The sequence below is a fragment of the Salvelinus namaycush genome, chromosome 34 (assembly GCF_016432855.1).
Source record: "Salvelinus namaycush isolate Seneca chromosome 34, SaNama_1.0, whole genome shotgun sequence".
Lineage (NCBI taxonomy): Eukaryota > Metazoa > Chordata > Actinopteri > Salmoniformes > Salmonidae > Salvelinus > Salvelinus namaycush.
In genome coordinates this window covers 17,655,339-17,672,406 of record NC_052340.1, presented here as the reverse complement: position 1 = coordinate 17,672,406, position 17,068 = coordinate 17,655,339, and the positions used below count along the sequence as shown (strand labels likewise).

Here is a 17,068-nt window from a genome sequence, read left to right as displayed (position 1 = left end):
CAAAACCCAGCCCTTTCGCGCCACCGCCAGCTACTGCTCCCATAATTCCAGTTGTGAAAATAGCAAAAATATGTTTGACACACTCTCGCACCTATAGCGCTACAACCCTTAGAAATTACCCTCTAAGTGTTCCTGAAAGTTTCTTTCAGTCAAACCTGTCCCCAATTACTCTATCACCAACCACCTGTGGTTATAACTTATGTTATGACTGAGGTAACGCAGCATGGCATTACTGTAACAGAGCCAGGGAACTACATCTGCAAACTCCTCTGCTTTCATTTGTCATTAATATCCTACCAGCTCAGCAATGAAGTTGGTTTGTGTCCCAAATGGAACGCTATTCCCTATGTAGTGCACTACTTTTGACTAGAGCCATATGGGCCCTTGTCAAAAGTAGTGTGCACTACATATTGAGTAGGGTGCCATGTGGAGTTAGACGATTTCTCCTTAGCTCAGCTCATTTAGGGTTATTCTTCCTGGTCTTTGAAATGAGATGTAGTGAAGGGGAACCAGAACCACACTGCTACTGTAGCCAGGCTTCATGGAGATTTGACACCCTCTTTTGGTAAGGTCTTGTAGTGCACACTTCTGAGACTCCTTCACCACACGTTTCAAATGTGATGCATCAAAACAGGGATAAATTGAAAAATAGGGCTATTTTTCATCCTTCTTTTGACATCCCATTTCCTCCTGCCGATGTAAACACTACGTCTGAGGAGGAGTGATGCAGAAAGTAATGAAAGACAAATACGGAGTCCCAAATGGCACCCTATTCCCTTTATAGTGCACTACATATGACCAGGGATCATAGGTCTCTGGTCAAAAGTAGTGCACTATATACGTAATACACTCTTAGAAAAGAGCGTTCCAAAAGGGTTCTTCGGCTGTCCCCATAGGGTAAATCTTTTTGGTTCCAGGTACAACCCTTTTTGGTTCCAGGTACAACCCTTTTTGGTTCCAGGTACAACCCTTTTCGGTTCAATGTAGAACCGTCTGTGGAAAGGGTTCTACATGTAACCCAAAAGGGTTCTATCTGGACCAAAAAATATTCTTCAAAGGGTTCTACTTGTAGGTTCTAGATAGCACCTTTTTTCTAAGAGTGTAGGGTGCCATTTGGGATGCACAAAACCAAAGAGAAGTGACAGTAAATCTCTTCTCCTCATGCAGAATGTGACTGGCAACCACAGGGTGAATGATGTCATTGCCACAGAGGAGGGACCACAGACGCTGGTTGGTCGGTTCATGTACGGCCCACTGGACATGGTGACTCTGACTGGAGAGAAGGTGACGACACAACACAAGACACTGCATCTCAGTGCAAGAGGCGTCACTGCAGTACCTGGTTCAAATCCAGGCTGCATCACATCTGGCCGTGATTGGGAGTCCCATAGGGCGACGCACAATTGGCCCAGCGTCGCCCGGGTTTGGCCGGGGTAGGCCGTCATTGTAAATACGAATTTGTTCTTAACTGACTTGCCTAGTTAAATAAAGGTTAAATATAAATTTTTAAAATTTGCAAACACTATTTGCCCTATTTACAACACTACAGTTGCAACACTTTTAAAAGTGTCTGCATTTCAATAAAGTGAAATTGATACTTCTCTTATAGTGGTCTGACAAAGGAATTTGCTTTGACAGACGTCAACACTAAAGTTTACTGAAGGGAATTAAATTGCGGCCCTGAACCGTTCGTTATCATATCATCTTATCATGAATCTATCTTGTCCTCTCCCAGGTGGACATTCTCCTAATGACCCAGCCCCAGTCCGGCCGCTGGGTCCACTTTGACACAGAGGTGACCACCAGTAGTGGCAGAGTGGTCTACACCATCCCCAAGAGCAAGAAGCTGGCCACCGGGGTCTACCCTATCAAAATGATGGTCAAGTAAGCAAACAACTCCTTTTTATTTCTTATTGATATGCAACCACAGCATGTTTGTTATAGTATGTTAGAGGTTATATCAATAATGAAATGGATGTGGGTTGGGACGAGTTCCCATGAAAGTGGAGGAATACTGAATTGAATTACGGCCCATACCAGTGATGGAGGTAAAGTACTGTGAAGCTCTAACAGTGTACTCACAGATTGTTGAATAACAAGGAACCCCAGAGGTGCTGCGGCTGTGAATTACCACCGTACCTACAGTAGCAATCATTCTCCCCCTCTCCCCCTCTCCCCCTCTCTTTACCTCCTTCTACCCAGGGGAGATCAGACGAGTGCAGAGGCCTACCTGACGGTGCTGCCCAGGGGGATGGAGTGTGTGGTGTTCAGCATTGATGGCTCCTTCGCGGCTAGCGTCTCCATCATGGGCAGCGACCCTAAAGTCCGCCCCGGAGCAGTGGACGTCGTCAGGTAACTCATGCGTGCGAGTGTTTGTGTGTTTGTGTTTGTGAATGTGCCTTCCAGCTTTTGTTTGATTAAGGAGCAGTTCAAGCAGAGAGAAATTATTAATGGAATGTAAATGATAACTCAATTTCAACGCCTACAAGTCATCTGTTCAGCTCAGAATATGATCCTTGTATTTTGTCACATTAAAGGGAGTTTGAAGGAAATTGCTAACTAGTGTTAGCGCAATTGCTAACTCAAATTTTGTTACTTGACAGCTTTATTCTAAAATGGATGAAAAAACAAAAAAATCCTCATCAATCTACACACAATAGCCCATACTGACAAAGCAAAAACTGTTTTTAGATTATTTTGCAAATGTATAATTTTTTTTTTTTTTAAACAGAAAAAAAAACAGATACCTTATTTACATATGTATTCAGAATCTGTGCTATTAGACTCGAAATTGAGCTCAGGTGCATCCTGTTTCCATTGATCATCCTTGAGATGTTTCTACAACTTGATTGGAGTCCTCCTGTGGTAAATTCAATTGATTCGACATGATTTGGAAAGGCACACACCTGTCTATATAAGGTCCCACAGTTGACAGTGCATATCAGAACAAAAACCAAGCCATGAGGTCGAAGGAATTGTGCGTAGAGCTCCGAAACAGCCCTTTGGCAGGGTAGCAAAAAAATTCTGCAGTATTGAAGGTCCCCAAGAACAAAGTGGCCTCCATCATTCTTAAATGGAAGAAGTTTGGAACCACCAAGACTCTTCACAGAGCTGACCGCCCGGCCAAACTGAGCAAACGGGGGAGAAAGGCCTTGGTCAAGGAGGTGAACAAGAACCCGATGGTCATTCTGACAGCGCTCCAGAGTTCCTCTGTGGAGATGGGAGAACTTTCCAGAAGGACAACCATCTCTGCAGCACTCCACCAATCAGGCCTTTATGGTAGAGTGAAGCCACTCCTCAGTAAAAGGCACATGACAGCCCGCTTGGAGTTTGTCAAAGGCACCTAAAGACTCTCAGACCATGAGAAACAAGATTCTCTGGTCTGATGAAACCAAGATTGAACTCTTTGACCTGAATGTCAAGCATCACTTCAGGAGGAAACCTGGCACCATCCCTACGGTGAAGCATGGTGGTGGCAGCATCATGCCGTGGGGATGTTTTAGCGGCAGGGACTGGGAGACTAGTCAGGATCGAGGCAAAGATGAACGGTGCAAAGTACAGAGAGATCCTTGATGAAAATCTGCTCCAGAGCCCTCAGGATCTCAGACTGGGGCAAAGGTTCACCTTCCAACAGGACAACGACCCTAGGCACACAGCAAAGACAACACATGAGTGGCTTCTGGACAAGTCTCTGAATGTCCTTGAGTGGCCCAGCCAGAGCCCGGACTTTAACCCGATCGAACATCTCTTGAGAGACCTGAAAATAGCTGTGCAGTGACGCTCCCCATCCAACCTGACAGAGCTTGAGAGGATCTGCAAAGAAGAATGGGAGATACTCCCCAAATACAGGTGTGCCAAGCTTGTACCATCATACCAAAGAATACTCGAGGCTGTAATCGCTACCAAAGGTGCTTCAACAAAGTACTGAGTAAAGGGTCTGAATACTTATGTAAATTTGATATTTCAGTTTTTTGTTTTTTATATAAATTTGCATTTTTAAAAAAATAATTAGCTTTGTCCTTATGGGGTACTGTGTGTTGCTTGATAACGGAAAAAATTATTTAATCGATTTTAGAATAAGGCTGTAAAAAGTAAAGGGGTCAGAATACTTTCCGAATGCACTGTACCTTTAACTTCCTTCATACTGGGCATAAGAAATAATAAGGAAAAAAAAGAAAATAAACCAGAAATCTCAGAGGAATATTATTGATGTCAGTCTGTCTTTATGTTCAGTGAAAATTATAATTCTCAGAGGAATGTATCTATTTATCTTTGTGTCCAGACACTGGCAGGACCTGGGCTATCTTATCATCTACATCACAGGGAGGCCAGACATGCAGAAGCAGCGGGTGGTGTCATGGCTGTCCCAACACAACTTCCCCCAGGGCATGATCTTCTTCTCTGAGGGCCTGGTCCATGACCCACTGAGACAGAAAACCATCTTCCTCAGGAACCTAGTGCAGGAGGTACATTACATACATGATACAGTGGATATATTTTTCTTGCTCTCTATCTCAACTCTTTGTCTTTGTGTATATCTCCCTCTTTTTCTTTCTCTCTTTCTTTTTCTCACCCTGTCTATATATCTCTCGTTCTCTTTTTTTCTCTCCCTTTCTTTCTCTCTCTTCCTTCCTCTATTTCTCACGCACACTTCCTTGGTTCTCACATTGACATTGACTGTGGGCCTCCATCCCTCTCTGTCTATCTCCCTCCCTCCCTCCCTCTCTTTCTTTCTTTCTTTCTTTCTTTCTTTCTTTCTTTCTTTCTTTCTTTCTTTCGTTCTTTCTCTCGCTCTCTCTCTCTCTCTCCCTCCCTCTCTCTCTCTCTCTCTCTCTCTGTTCTATCTCTCTCTGCCAGTGTCACATTAAGATCAACTCAGCCTATGGCTCCATGAAGGACATCTCCGTGTACAACATGCTGGGTCTGAGTCCTTCCCAGATTTATATTGTGGGCAGGCCTTCCAAGAAGTACCAGAATCAATGCCAGGTAGACATCAGGGGACTGTACACTCCTCTTCTACTTTTCTTTAACGATCAAGCTAATGGCATTGACTCACTAATAGCTATCGATTGTGTTTTGATGTATCTATTCTGGCCTGTCTGTGGTTTTTGTTCTTTCCCGTCACTCTCCATCTCTCACTACCTGTTTAGTGTTTTATTCTTTATCTAACATGGCCACTCTCACTAACTCTCGTTCTCTCTCTCTCTCTCTCTGTCTCTCTCTCTCTCTGTCTCTCTCTCTCTCTCTCTCTCTCTCTCTCTCTCTCTCTCTCTCTCTCTGTCTCTCTCTCTGTCTCTCTCTCTGTCTGTCTCTCTCTCTCTCTCTCTCTCTCTCTGTCTCTCTCTCTCTCTCTCTCTCTCTCTCTCTCTCTCTCTCTCTCTCTCTCTCTCTCTCTCTCTCTCTCTCTCTCTCTCTCTCTGTCTCTCTCTCTTTCCGATAGTTCCTAAGTGATGGCTATGCAGTGCACCTCTCCTCACTGCAGTTTGGCCACCGGACCAGACCCAAGAAGACCTCCTCGGTCCGCATGGTCCTGAGGAAAGGCTCCTTCGGCCTCTCTGCCAAACCTGACTTCCTGTGTAAACGCACCCACCTGAGGAGAACCATGTCTGTCCAGCACCCTGACCCTCCCTGCACCCCCAACCCTAAGCCTGAGCGGGCCCAGAGCCAACCAGAGTCTGACCAGGATCCCGGGGGAGGAGGAGGGGGCGGCGGCCATGGTGTCTGGGGGCGGGCCTCCATACACCGTGGAGACACCACACCCTGACAGGCAGAGAGAGATGGAGGGAGGATGGACAAGGAGGAGGACAAGGGTCTCATTGTCCAGGGCCAAGGTGAGAACTCACACTTAAAGGATTTCAATTGCCCTATATTATACTCCTAGAACTATATGATCATACTGTCTCTCTATAATAGCAACAATCTGAAAAATATCCCCCCAGAACGTGTTTCTGAGTTGTCGTACTTGAGGCTGTGAAAATATACTGTCCCTCTTCCATTGTGTAATTTCTGTAGCCTTTACTGCAGCATAGTAGCAGTTATGTCATGTGAATAAATTATTAATTTTGAATAATTTAGACATTCACCTTTGGTTCTTCAGCATTGTGTCCTCAGCCTTTGAGAACATAAGGCTTTGTAAAGCTTTCACTCCAACACAGATTGATTTCCTTTGCTCATATTGTACTCTGGTGCAGTCAATAAATGTTCACCTTGATTTTGTTATGTTTTGTGGTGCGAGGGTCATCACAGCTGAAGTAGGTGCTGCAGGCATTATGATTTATACAGCTAAACAGAATAATAACAGCTTTACTGTCCGAGAGGGGGAGAGAGAGGGCAGAGAGGGAGAGGAAGAGAAGAGAGATGGAGAGAGAGAGAGAGAGAGAGAGAGAGATTAGACTGGGAAATTGAAACATGGAGAGAGAGACTGCAGTCAGAAAGATGGACAGAGATGAAAGAGATAGAGGGATGGAGAAAGAAAGAAAGCGAAAAGGGAGAAATAGAGGGGGGAGAGCAGACAGAGAGAGCAGAGATCAGTCTGTATACTCTCTCATAAATATTCATGAAGGAACCTGCGGTAGCTGTGCTATTATTAGGAACAGCTCCTTTATTTTCAAAGCCCACTGCCTCCTATTTTCCAATTTTACAGAGCCGCATAGAGGGCCTGATGAGCTACAACTGGAGTGTCTAGTCAAGCACGAAATCCACTCATTTCTAGATTTGGGAATAGTGTTTCTGCAATTACGGAGATTGGGGTATGGGTGCTGTGTCACTTCAGTGGGCCTGTAGGAACTAATCTAGTTGGCTTTTGTTGGTATTGATAATACACAGGTGTATAGGATAATTCACTGTTCACTTATACAGTTGAAGTCGGAAGTTTTAATACATTGAGGTTGGAGTCATTAAAACTCATTTTTCTTCCACTCCACACATTTCTTGTTAACAAACTATAGTTTTGGCAAGTCGGTTAGGACATCTACTTTGTGCATGACACAAGTCATTTTTCCAACAATTGCTTACAGACAGATTATTTCACTTTCACTGTATCACAATTCCAGTGGGTCAGAAGTTTACATACACTAAGTTGACTGTGCCTTTAAACAGCTTGGAAAATTCCAGAAAATGATGTCATGGCTTTAAAAGCCTCTGATAGGCTAATTGACATAATTTGAGTCAATTGGAGGTGTACCTGTGGATGTATTTCAAGGCCTACCTTCAAACTCAGTGCCTCTTTGCTTGACATCATGGGAAAATCAAAAGAAATCAGCCAAGACCACAGAAATAAAATTGTAGACCTCCACAAGTCTGGTTCATCCTTGGGAGCAATTTCCAAATGCCTGAAGGTACCACGTTCATATGTACAAACAATAGTACACAAGTATAAACACCATGGGACCACGCAGCCGTCATACCGCTCAGGAAGGAGACGCCTTCTGTCTCCTAGAGATGAACGTACTTTGGTGCGAAAAGTGCAAATCAATCCCAGAACAACAGCAAAGGACCTTGTGAAGATGCTGGAGGAAACAGGTACAAAAGTATCTATATCCACAGTAAAACAAGTCCTATATCGACATAACCTGAAAGGCCGCTCAGCAAGAAAGAAGCCAATGCTCCAAAACCGGCATAAAAAAGCCAGTCTACGGTTTGCAACTGCACATGGGGACAAAGATCGTTGAAGAAATGTCCTCTGGACTGATGAAACAAAAATAGAACTGTTTGGCCATAATGACCATCGTCATGTTTGGAAGAAAAAGGGGGATGCTTGCAAGCCGAAGAACACCATCCCAACTGTGAAGCAGGGGGGTGGCAGCATCATGTTGTGGTGGCTCTTTGCTGCAGGAGGGACTGGTGCACTTCACAAAATAGTTGGCATCATGAGGGAGGAAATTATGTGGATATATTGAAGCAAAATCTCAAGACATCAGTCAGGAAGTTAAAGCTTGGTCGCAAATAGGTCTTCCAAATGACCCCAAGCATACTTCCAAAGTTGTGGCAAAATGGCTTAAGGACAACAAAGTCAAGTTAGTGGAGTGGCCATCACAACGCCCTGACCTCAATCCCATAGAAAATTTGTGGGTAGAACTGAAAAAGTGTGTGCGAGCAAGGAGGCCTACAAACCTGACTCAGTCACACCAGCTCTGTCAGGAGGAATGGGCCAAAATGTACCCAACTTATTGTGGGAAGCTTGTGGAAGGCTACCTGAAACGTTTGACCCAAGTTAAACAATTGAAAGGCAATGCTACCAAATACGAATTGAGTGTATGTAAACTTCTGATCTTTTGGGAATGTGATGAAAGAAATAAAAGCTGAAATAAATCATTCTCTCTACTATTATTCTGACATTTCACGTTCTTAAAATAAAGAGGTGATCCTAACTGATCTAAGACAGGGAATCTTTACTAGGATTTAATGTCAGGAATTGTGAAAAACTAAGTTTAAATGTATTTGGCTAAGGTGTATTTAAACTTCCGACTTCAACTGTATATGGCTTTGGGCTTTGATTGGAATAGGAACCACTAAACTAAATGAATCTTTCTTTCTTTTCACAGTGTTGTCACCTATATTGGATCTCTGCTGGTATCAGTTGTGTTAACCTACTGCTTGGCTGCTTGGCCCTCTACACATCTTGAACAGCTTCTCCACTCCCAGGACTCAATAGATCATGTCTAATATTCCTCAAGCGTTCACCTAATGCGGCCTCTCAAGCTCAAATTACGTCCAAGTTTTTTCAGTGGCAGTGCTATTGAAACAGTATGTTATATTTTGTCAAGCAAAGAGAGAGACACTTTGGTCATTTGTATCATGGTGCAGAAACACTTGCTGCAGAACAGGAGATCAACACACAGACGCTACCACAGTCAAATGCTAGAAGACTCCCTCTCGTCCCCCACTGGGAATAGTAACAGAGGAGATCCTGTTGAAACCTATGGAGCAATGTTCTAGCCCAAGCAATACACCACCAGGAGATGTTCTAGACAGTGTGTTCATTGACCTGCTGTGTTGACAGGTGGCAGAGCTACACTGACAGACTCCTGCAATTATCCTTTATATAAATAGGACAGACATCTTGTCCCTCTCTATGGTCTGTGTCCCCAGGAGCGCTGTGGGCCTCTGGCTGCTTCACACTGGGGACATTAACCTTATGTTCCTCAGCCGGCTGACCTGACCTAACCCCACTCCAGCCTCAGCCCTATAGCCATCCATCCCTCTCTCATTCAGTCAGTCAGTGAGGCAGAACACGGCTTCAGACAGCAACCTGGTAGGGGGTCCATGGCCACTGAACCGACGACAGAGTGGACAGCCGAACGTTTCTCTGTCTTTCACTATCTAAGTACTACAGTATACCGCGGTGCTTGGTGTTCTGTAGTTCTGAATCCTAAAGGATGTGTTGTATCTCAGCACACTCGCTGCAGGCTGTGACAATGCCTGTGGAATGCTGAATCCTGCTGGCTCAGATACAATAGCGGGATTTGCTTGCTGTTGTTGTGATCTTATATCTAACCGCAGATGTTGAACTACATGTTATACTCCGTCTCTGTCAGGATCCTGGGCATGTATGGATGGACTGAGTATGATGTGCTTTGTAAAGCTGTTTGAGGGAATGGTTGTACTGAATTGACCGAAATTCTTTACAGGGTTGTGATGAGATAGAGTCAGACATCAGAGTAGTCATGACGACCTCACATGAGGAATGATGAAACAACTGATTGAATGTTGTTATTGTCAGAAGTCTAAAACATGGAACTGACACTTAGAAGTGAATATGTTCTATTAACGGTATATCTTGCAATAGATCCTAACTTTCTTGTCAGGTGAAATAACATCATTCAGAATGTTCTAGCTACCATCCATTTTAGGAAAGCTACATCTTGAACTGTAAGGGTCGTCGCTGGGACTAATGAAGGGGTGTGTCTATTGATATGAGATACCATGTCATCATATCTACTGTACTATGGTGGGTTAGGAAAAGATCTGACCACTCTGTGCAACTCACATATTTTTCTATAATGAAATACTGTGTACAGAAATATTTTAAAAGTGTGTTTTTTTAACATGGTTGTTTGACGTGACTGATAGTTACTTTTGCCTTAAATTGTATTTTGTTGTTGTGTAGAATTATGAAAATTACATTATTATCCTAATTGTTTGACCAAAGTAGGAGTTTGACATTCATGAGAAAGTGCGTTGTATCTACTTGGTATTTTGTCTTGTATACATTTGAAGTATATTCTGAAAGGGAGTCATGCGTCATGCATGCACTGTGAGTGTGTGTTATTGTGTGTGTGTACATTTCTTTATATTCAAGTATTAAGTATTTATGGTGTAAATACCTGTAGCTCCAATATGCTCCTGAGCACGACAAGTAAAGACCATGTATTCTGGAGGGAGAAGTCAAAGGTTGTTCAGTGTTGCCTGCTCTTAAAGGCAGGAGTAGTAGTGTGCTCTTAAAGGCAGGAGTAGTAGTGTGTTCTTAAAGGCAGGAGTAGTAGTGTGTTCTTAAAGGCAGGAGTAGTAGTGTGCTCTTAAAGGCAGGAGTAGTAGTGTGTTCTTAAAGGCAGGAGTAGTAGTGTGTTCTTAAAGGCAGGAGTAGTAGTGTGCTCTTAAAGGCAGGAGTAGTAGTGTGCTCTTAAAGGCAGGAGTAGTAGTGTGCTCTTAAAGGCAGGAGTAGTAGTGTGTTCTTAAAGGCAGGAGTAGTAGTGTGTTCTTAAAGGCAGGAGTAGTAGTGTGCTCTTAAAGGCAGGAGTAGTAGTGTGCTCTTAAAGGCAGGAGTAGTAGTGTGCTCTTAAAGGCAGGAGTAGTAGTGTGCTCTTAAAGGCAGGAGTAGTAGTGTGCTCTGAAAGGCAGGAGTAGTAGTGTGTTCTTAAAGGCAGGAGTAGTAGTGTGCTCTTAAAGGCAGGAGTAGTAGTGTGCTCTTAAAGGCAGGAGTAGTAGTGTGCTCTTAAAGGCAGGAGTAGTAGTGTGCTCTTAAAGGCAGGAGTAGTAGTGTGCTCTTAAAGGCAGGAGTAGTAGTGTGCTCTTAAAGGCAGGAGTAGTAGTGTGCTCTTAAAGGCAGGAGTAGTAGTGTGCTCTTAAAGGCAGGAGTAGTAGTGTGCTCTTAAAGGCAGGAGTAGTAGTGTGCTCTCATATGGGTCAGATTTAACACCAAGAATTGCACTGGCAAGGTTTTTATAACTGTTGAGAAAGAGCAAGAGCTTTAGAGTTGTCTCAGGGTTAAGCTTCAAACCCCATTGACTGGAGAAGAATCCTCTCTGTTGGCAGGAAATCCGAAGCATAGAGAGAGTGAGAGAGAGTGAGAGAGAGTCCGTTATTTGCTTTCCTCTTTTATTGAACCACATAGAGTAACACACCTTTGGGCCGGTACCTAAGCTTACTAAACTAATGACAGAACAGTAGCTATATTTAAAACATACCAAGTCTCTGTATCCCCATCCCTATAATAATGTCAATAACATACCAGCAACAATGTCCTGGTCTGAGGGTGAATACTGTTGATAGGATGATATACAGTTGGATTTGTGATTTGTATCTTGATCATGACAATGTCATCTGATCGTGGCGATGTCTGAACTTATCATTCCCATCAATATAATGTGTTGTACACTGTATGGTACTCACTGTATTTTCAACGACACTACCATTGGGTGTTGTACAGTACGCCATTTACAGTAATTCTGATTTCAGCTGGCCTGTTTCCTATAAAATGTGGTGGGAAGGACAAAAAAATTGTCATTCAATATTTTACATAATTTATGTGAATTAAGTGATATTTGTTTATTTATTGTCATGCTATTCTATCTTGAGGAAAAATGTATGGTCAGAGTTACACTGCTGCAGAAATCAAATTGAACATTTTGTACAGTTTTAATGTAGTGGAAACATTTGTTTATATGATATAGTTTCTTGTAATTGTGTTATTGGACTTCAACCATCTCTCACTATCCTGTCAGTAATAAAAAAAAAAGAGCACAGACAAACGCTCAATTTGGTCCAATGTTCCTTGATAAACGTCCCATCGTTCTAATGACTCCATCAAGCCCATAATCACACAGCTTTGTGCAGACCTCTTCTTAATATTTATGCTAATCCACAGCTATTTGGAAAGCTTTACCAGATTGTCAAACTGGTACATTGTCAAACTTAACCCTGAAATTGAACCCCTCGCAGTCTTATTTTGACTTCCTGTGTCCTTATCCTTGTTGTTATGAATCTCATTTGTCTTTGATATATTCATGGATATATTTATGGGGAGAAAAGTTAGTTCACAGGAAGTCTGTAGAAAGTATTGCCTACTTTTTGACACCATTTGTCATACTGCCAAGCCCATCTGGCCCGATCAATATCTGGAATGAAAGCAGTATCCCTATAAGACTCATGTACTCATTGTCACTGGTAATTTCAAAGTCAAATGAACATTTACCTCTCCATCAAATACACTCTGAGGCAAAACAAAAGCTTTCTAGACTTGATAGTATAGGGATTATGATCACTGCAACTCTATTTATCTTCCTTCACAGTTACCAGGCCTACAGTATGTAGTAACTATTGTTCTTCTGAATAGTTTATTAGAGTTCCACCATTACCTCTCTTCTAGCCACATAAAGAATTCCCTTACTTGTAAAGGCTTTTTGAAACCTGGCAGGGTTGTTCCTTTGGGCTATGATAGGAGTCGTGACTTCCATCTCATTCAGTTTGAGTAATTGCACTTGATTTCTTTGGCTGCAAAGCTATTCCCTTAAATGGTCGACAACACAGCAGAGGGCCATCCTGCCATGCAATCCCTTTGAAATATGTCTCACACAGCGGGAGAGAGGGGACTGGAAAGACAACAACGCACTCGACACACACACACGTCTCAGCACATACAGTACCAGTAGTACCACGTACTCATTCCAGGGTTTTTCTTTATTTGTATTATTTTCTACATTGTAGAATAATAGTGAAGATATCAAAACTGTGAAATAACACATTTGGAATCATGTAGTAACCAAGAAAGTTACACCAATCAAATATATTTTATATTTGAGATTCTTCAAACTAGCCTCCACCCAAAAACAGAAATACCTTATTTACATTGGTATTCAGACTCGAAATTGAGCTCAGGTGCAACATGTTCCATTGATCATCCTTGAGATGTTTCTACAACTTGATTGGTGTCCACCTGTGGTAAATCCAATTGATTGGACATGATTTGGAAAGGCACACACCTGTCTATATAAGGTCCCACAGTTGACAGTGCATGTCAGAGCAATAACCAAGCCATGAGGTCGAAGGAATGGTCTGTAGAGCGCCGAGACAGGATTTTGTCGAGGCACAGATCTGCAGAAGGGTACCAGAACATTTCTGCAGCATTGAAGGTTCCCAAGAACCCAGTGGCCTCCATCATTCTTAAATGGAAGAAGTTTGGAACCACCAAGACTCTTCCTAGAGCTGGCCGCCCGGCCAAACTGAGCAATCGGGGTAGAAGGGCCTTGGTCCGGGAGGTGACCAAGAACACGATGGTCACTCTGACAGAGCTCTAGATTTCCTCTGTGGAGATGGGAGAACCTTCCAGAAGGACAACCATCTCTGCAGCACTCCACCAATCAGGCCTTTATGGTAGAGTGGCCAGATGGAAGCTACTCCTCAGTAAAAGGCACATGACAGCGCACTTGGAGTTTGCCAAAAGGAACTTAAAGGACTCTCAAACCATGAGAAACAAGATTCTCTGGTCTGATGAAACCAAGATTAAACTCTTTGGCCTGAATGTCAAGCATCACTTCAGGAGGAAACCTAGCACCATCCCTACGGTGAAGCATGGTGGTGGCAGCATCATGCTGTGGGGATGTTTTTCAGGGACTGGGAGACTAGTCGGGATCGAGGGAAAGATGAACGGAGCAAAGTACAGAGAGATCCGTGATGAAAACCTGCTCCAGAGTGCTCAGGACCACAGACTGGGTCAAAGGTTCACCTTCTAACAGGACAACGACCCTAAACACACAGCCAAGACAATCTCCGAATGTCCTTGAGTGGCGCAGCCAGAGCCCGAACTTGAACCTGATCTAACATCTCTGGAGAGGCCTGAAAATAGCTGTGAAGCGATGCTCCCCATCCAACCTTTCAGAGCTTGAGAGGATCTGAAAAAAAGAATTGGAGATACTCCCCAAATACAGGTGTGCTAAGCTTGTAGCATCATACCCAATAACACTCAAGGCTGTAATCACTGCTAAAGGTGTTTCAACAAAGTGCTGAGTAGAAAGGGTCTGAATACATATGTAAATGTGATATTTTAGTAGTTTTTTTTATTAAACATGTGTTTTAAATAATTCAAACCTGTTGTTGCTTTGTCATTATGGGGAATTGTGTGTAGATTGATGAGGGAAAAAACTATTGAATCAATTTCAGAATAATGCTGTAACCTAACAAAATTTGGAAGAAGTCAAGGCATCTGAATACTTTCTGAAGGCACTGTATAGGTGACCTTTGTAACATGTTAGGTAATCCATGTACTTGATAGAAAGTGATCTCAAGACCACTATGGAGTCCCACTGAAAGTGGTTGTTATGATTTGTAGAATGTGGCCTGAAATAGCCCCTAGCAGCGCAGCACTTCAGTGCTCATAAAGACTGAGGAAATATGCGTCTGCACGTCTTGGTTGTGAAACAGAAGTATAAAGCCGCCAAACAGGGGAGTAGAGAACTCAGAAGGCATGCAGCAGCAGATCATGTTTTGTTCGTTGTGAGTCACGCAAATATAATTGACTAGTACATCAAAATTCTTATTCACAGGACACATACTGTACGTCTACTTGCACAGCAGTAACGTTCCAGCTCATACTTTTCCAGAATTATCTCGCGCCAAAAGAACTCTCTACTAAAACTCTCTATGGCAGGTAGTTTCAGAGCGTGCAACCACGTGCCAGTGCTGAATCACTGGGATTGTTATTCCTGGACACAAATCCAAAGCTTAATTTGTCCTGTGATCTTGCCGGTGAATTCTGGATGCCACAGCAGGGAGGAAATGCTTTAAACTCTGCCTAGATAAACAGCCCAGTGAATGAGAGAATGAGAGAATGAGAGAGATATAGATATAGATAGATAGATTCCTCTGAGGGCCAGCCAGTCTCTCTCACACACACTCCGCTGAAGCACATTACACCAATGATGAAGGCCATACAGATAAAGTTTCCCCTGACAATCCAGCGTGGGACACACATACTGCTGTGCTTTCTTTACAGAGGCTACTATTAGTTTCCAAAAATGTAGAAGGGAAATAAACTTTGGAAATAAATTCTTTAGATTACTTCATGTATTCATTATATAGTGGTTTCCATCAGAATACTTTAAAAAAATGTTCTCTTTTGAAAATATGATTAATTCTGTCTCTGTTTTCTATTTAAACTCAGAGGACAAAAAATGAATTGCCTTAAAATGGATTTAAATAAATGCCCTTTAGAAAAAAGGTAATGCACCCAAGCCACGAAAGGTCACGCACCTGAGCCTATCATTTCTCAGACGATTCCCATACTGGCTACGTCTTTGGATTTGACTGCCAGCTTGCATGGTCTCATCTGATCTGATTTCGTCAATATTTAACTGGCTTTAGTGGTTTTATTCCCCTGGATCGCAAAAGAAGAGCTGCAGGACGAGCCATTGTTTCTGCACTTCGCATGCTGGCCATCAATATGTAACTTTATGGAATCACATTCATGAGAGTGTAGATGAGTCATTAGCATTTGTCTGCCAGGATCCAGGCATGGTAAGACCTGGCAAGGTGACAAGCTTTCAATAAGCAAAGAATATAATAGAAAATAAGTTCCTTCAGTCACTTATTCATTTTATAATTGACCAGAAATCAAATAATTGTTAGACTTCGGTTCTTTATTACTTAGGTCAAATATATGATGTTTCTTATCGGCAGGATGTTAGACAAAAGAAAACAATTAGATTAGTTACAACATTTCCGTAACTGTGTAGGTACCGTTGAAGAACATATCTCTTACTTCCAGCACTGTGAAAGACATAAACGTATATATTTTTTTACCTGTTAAGTTTACAGAGAACACTAGTTACAGGGGAGAGGAGGGGGGATGAATGAGCCAATTGGAAGCTGGGGATGATTAGGTGGCCAAATTGGAAATTTAGCCAGGACACCGGGGTTAACACCCTTACTCTTATGATAAGTGCCATGGGATTTTTAGTGATCACAGAGAGTCAAAACACCTGTTTAATGTCCCATCCAAAAGGCAGCACCCTACACAGGGCAATGTCCCCAATCACTGCTCAGGGGCATTGGGGAAAATGTTTTAGACCAGAGAAAAGAGTGCCTCCTATTGGCCCTTCTACAGCACTTCCAGCAGCATCTGGTCTCCCATCCAGGGACCAACCCTGCTTTGCATCAGAAACAAACCAGCAGTGGGTTACAGGGCGGAATGCTGCAGGCTGAAAAGGTATGGTATTTGAATGTGTTCTGCACATGAAAACACTAGATTAACTTTTAACTTTGGGTCCGGCACTTCCCGCTGCGTTGTCTATTATGTCCAAGGCAATGTATAGAACGTTACAATACAACAAGCAGACAGTCATTTCACAAGCTAGCTCTCTCAGAAAAGCACATGTTGTCCTGTCTGTTTGTTCTGATAGAAATGATGGTACTAATGTCATAGTATCCCAGACTTGAACTATGTTTATGAAGGTATTAACATGATCTTCTTTCGAACTGTAAAACTTATAGACTATCATTTATTGCATCTACAACAACCAGACAGACTATAATTTCACAAGCTACCTCTCTCAGAAAATGACCTATTGTTCAGGTGATAGAAATTACAATAATCTGAGTTTAACCCAGACTTGAACTGTATGTTTACCACAGTATAATAGCACCATTCAGTTCTCTCTGATCTCTCCATGACAGCTCTAACCTTCCATAGTGAGCTGGAAGAACTTGGTGGTGTCTCCATACTCTGTGGTTGTTGCCATGCAGTTGAAAAGTCCTGGGTGGAGGTCCCTTAGGGCCTTGGTGATGGTGACTTTGGCTTCTGCCCCACCGCCGACCAGCTCTAGGTCCTCCCATCCAGCAGCCACGACACCGTCAC

At 42.8% G+C, this 17,068-nt stretch overlaps 1 protein-coding gene across 1 annotated transcript in view; it reads left to right on the top strand.

Moving 5' to 3' along the window:
* The window catches only part of LOC120028360 (membrane-associated phosphatidylinositol transfer protein 3-like), a 146,391-nt gene extending 134,425 nt beyond the window's left edge, over positions 1-11,966 (top strand). Inside the window, exons 14-20 of the mRNA XM_038973579.1 lie at positions 1,168-1,284; positions 1,736-1,884; positions 2,203-2,352; positions 4,283-4,466; positions 4,858-4,986; positions 5,441-5,831; positions 8,544-11,966. Of these exons, the coding sequence (XP_038829507.1) occupies positions 1,168-1,284; positions 1,736-1,884; positions 2,203-2,352; positions 4,283-4,466; positions 4,858-4,986; positions 5,441-5,764 (1,053 nt within the window). The 3' untranslated portion in view covers positions 5,765-5,831; positions 8,544-11,966. The remainder of the gene's footprint in view (positions 1-1,167; positions 1,285-1,735; positions 1,885-2,202; positions 2,353-4,282; positions 4,467-4,857; positions 4,987-5,440; positions 5,832-8,543) is intronic.
* Positions 11,967-17,068: the final 5,102 nt, after the last annotated feature.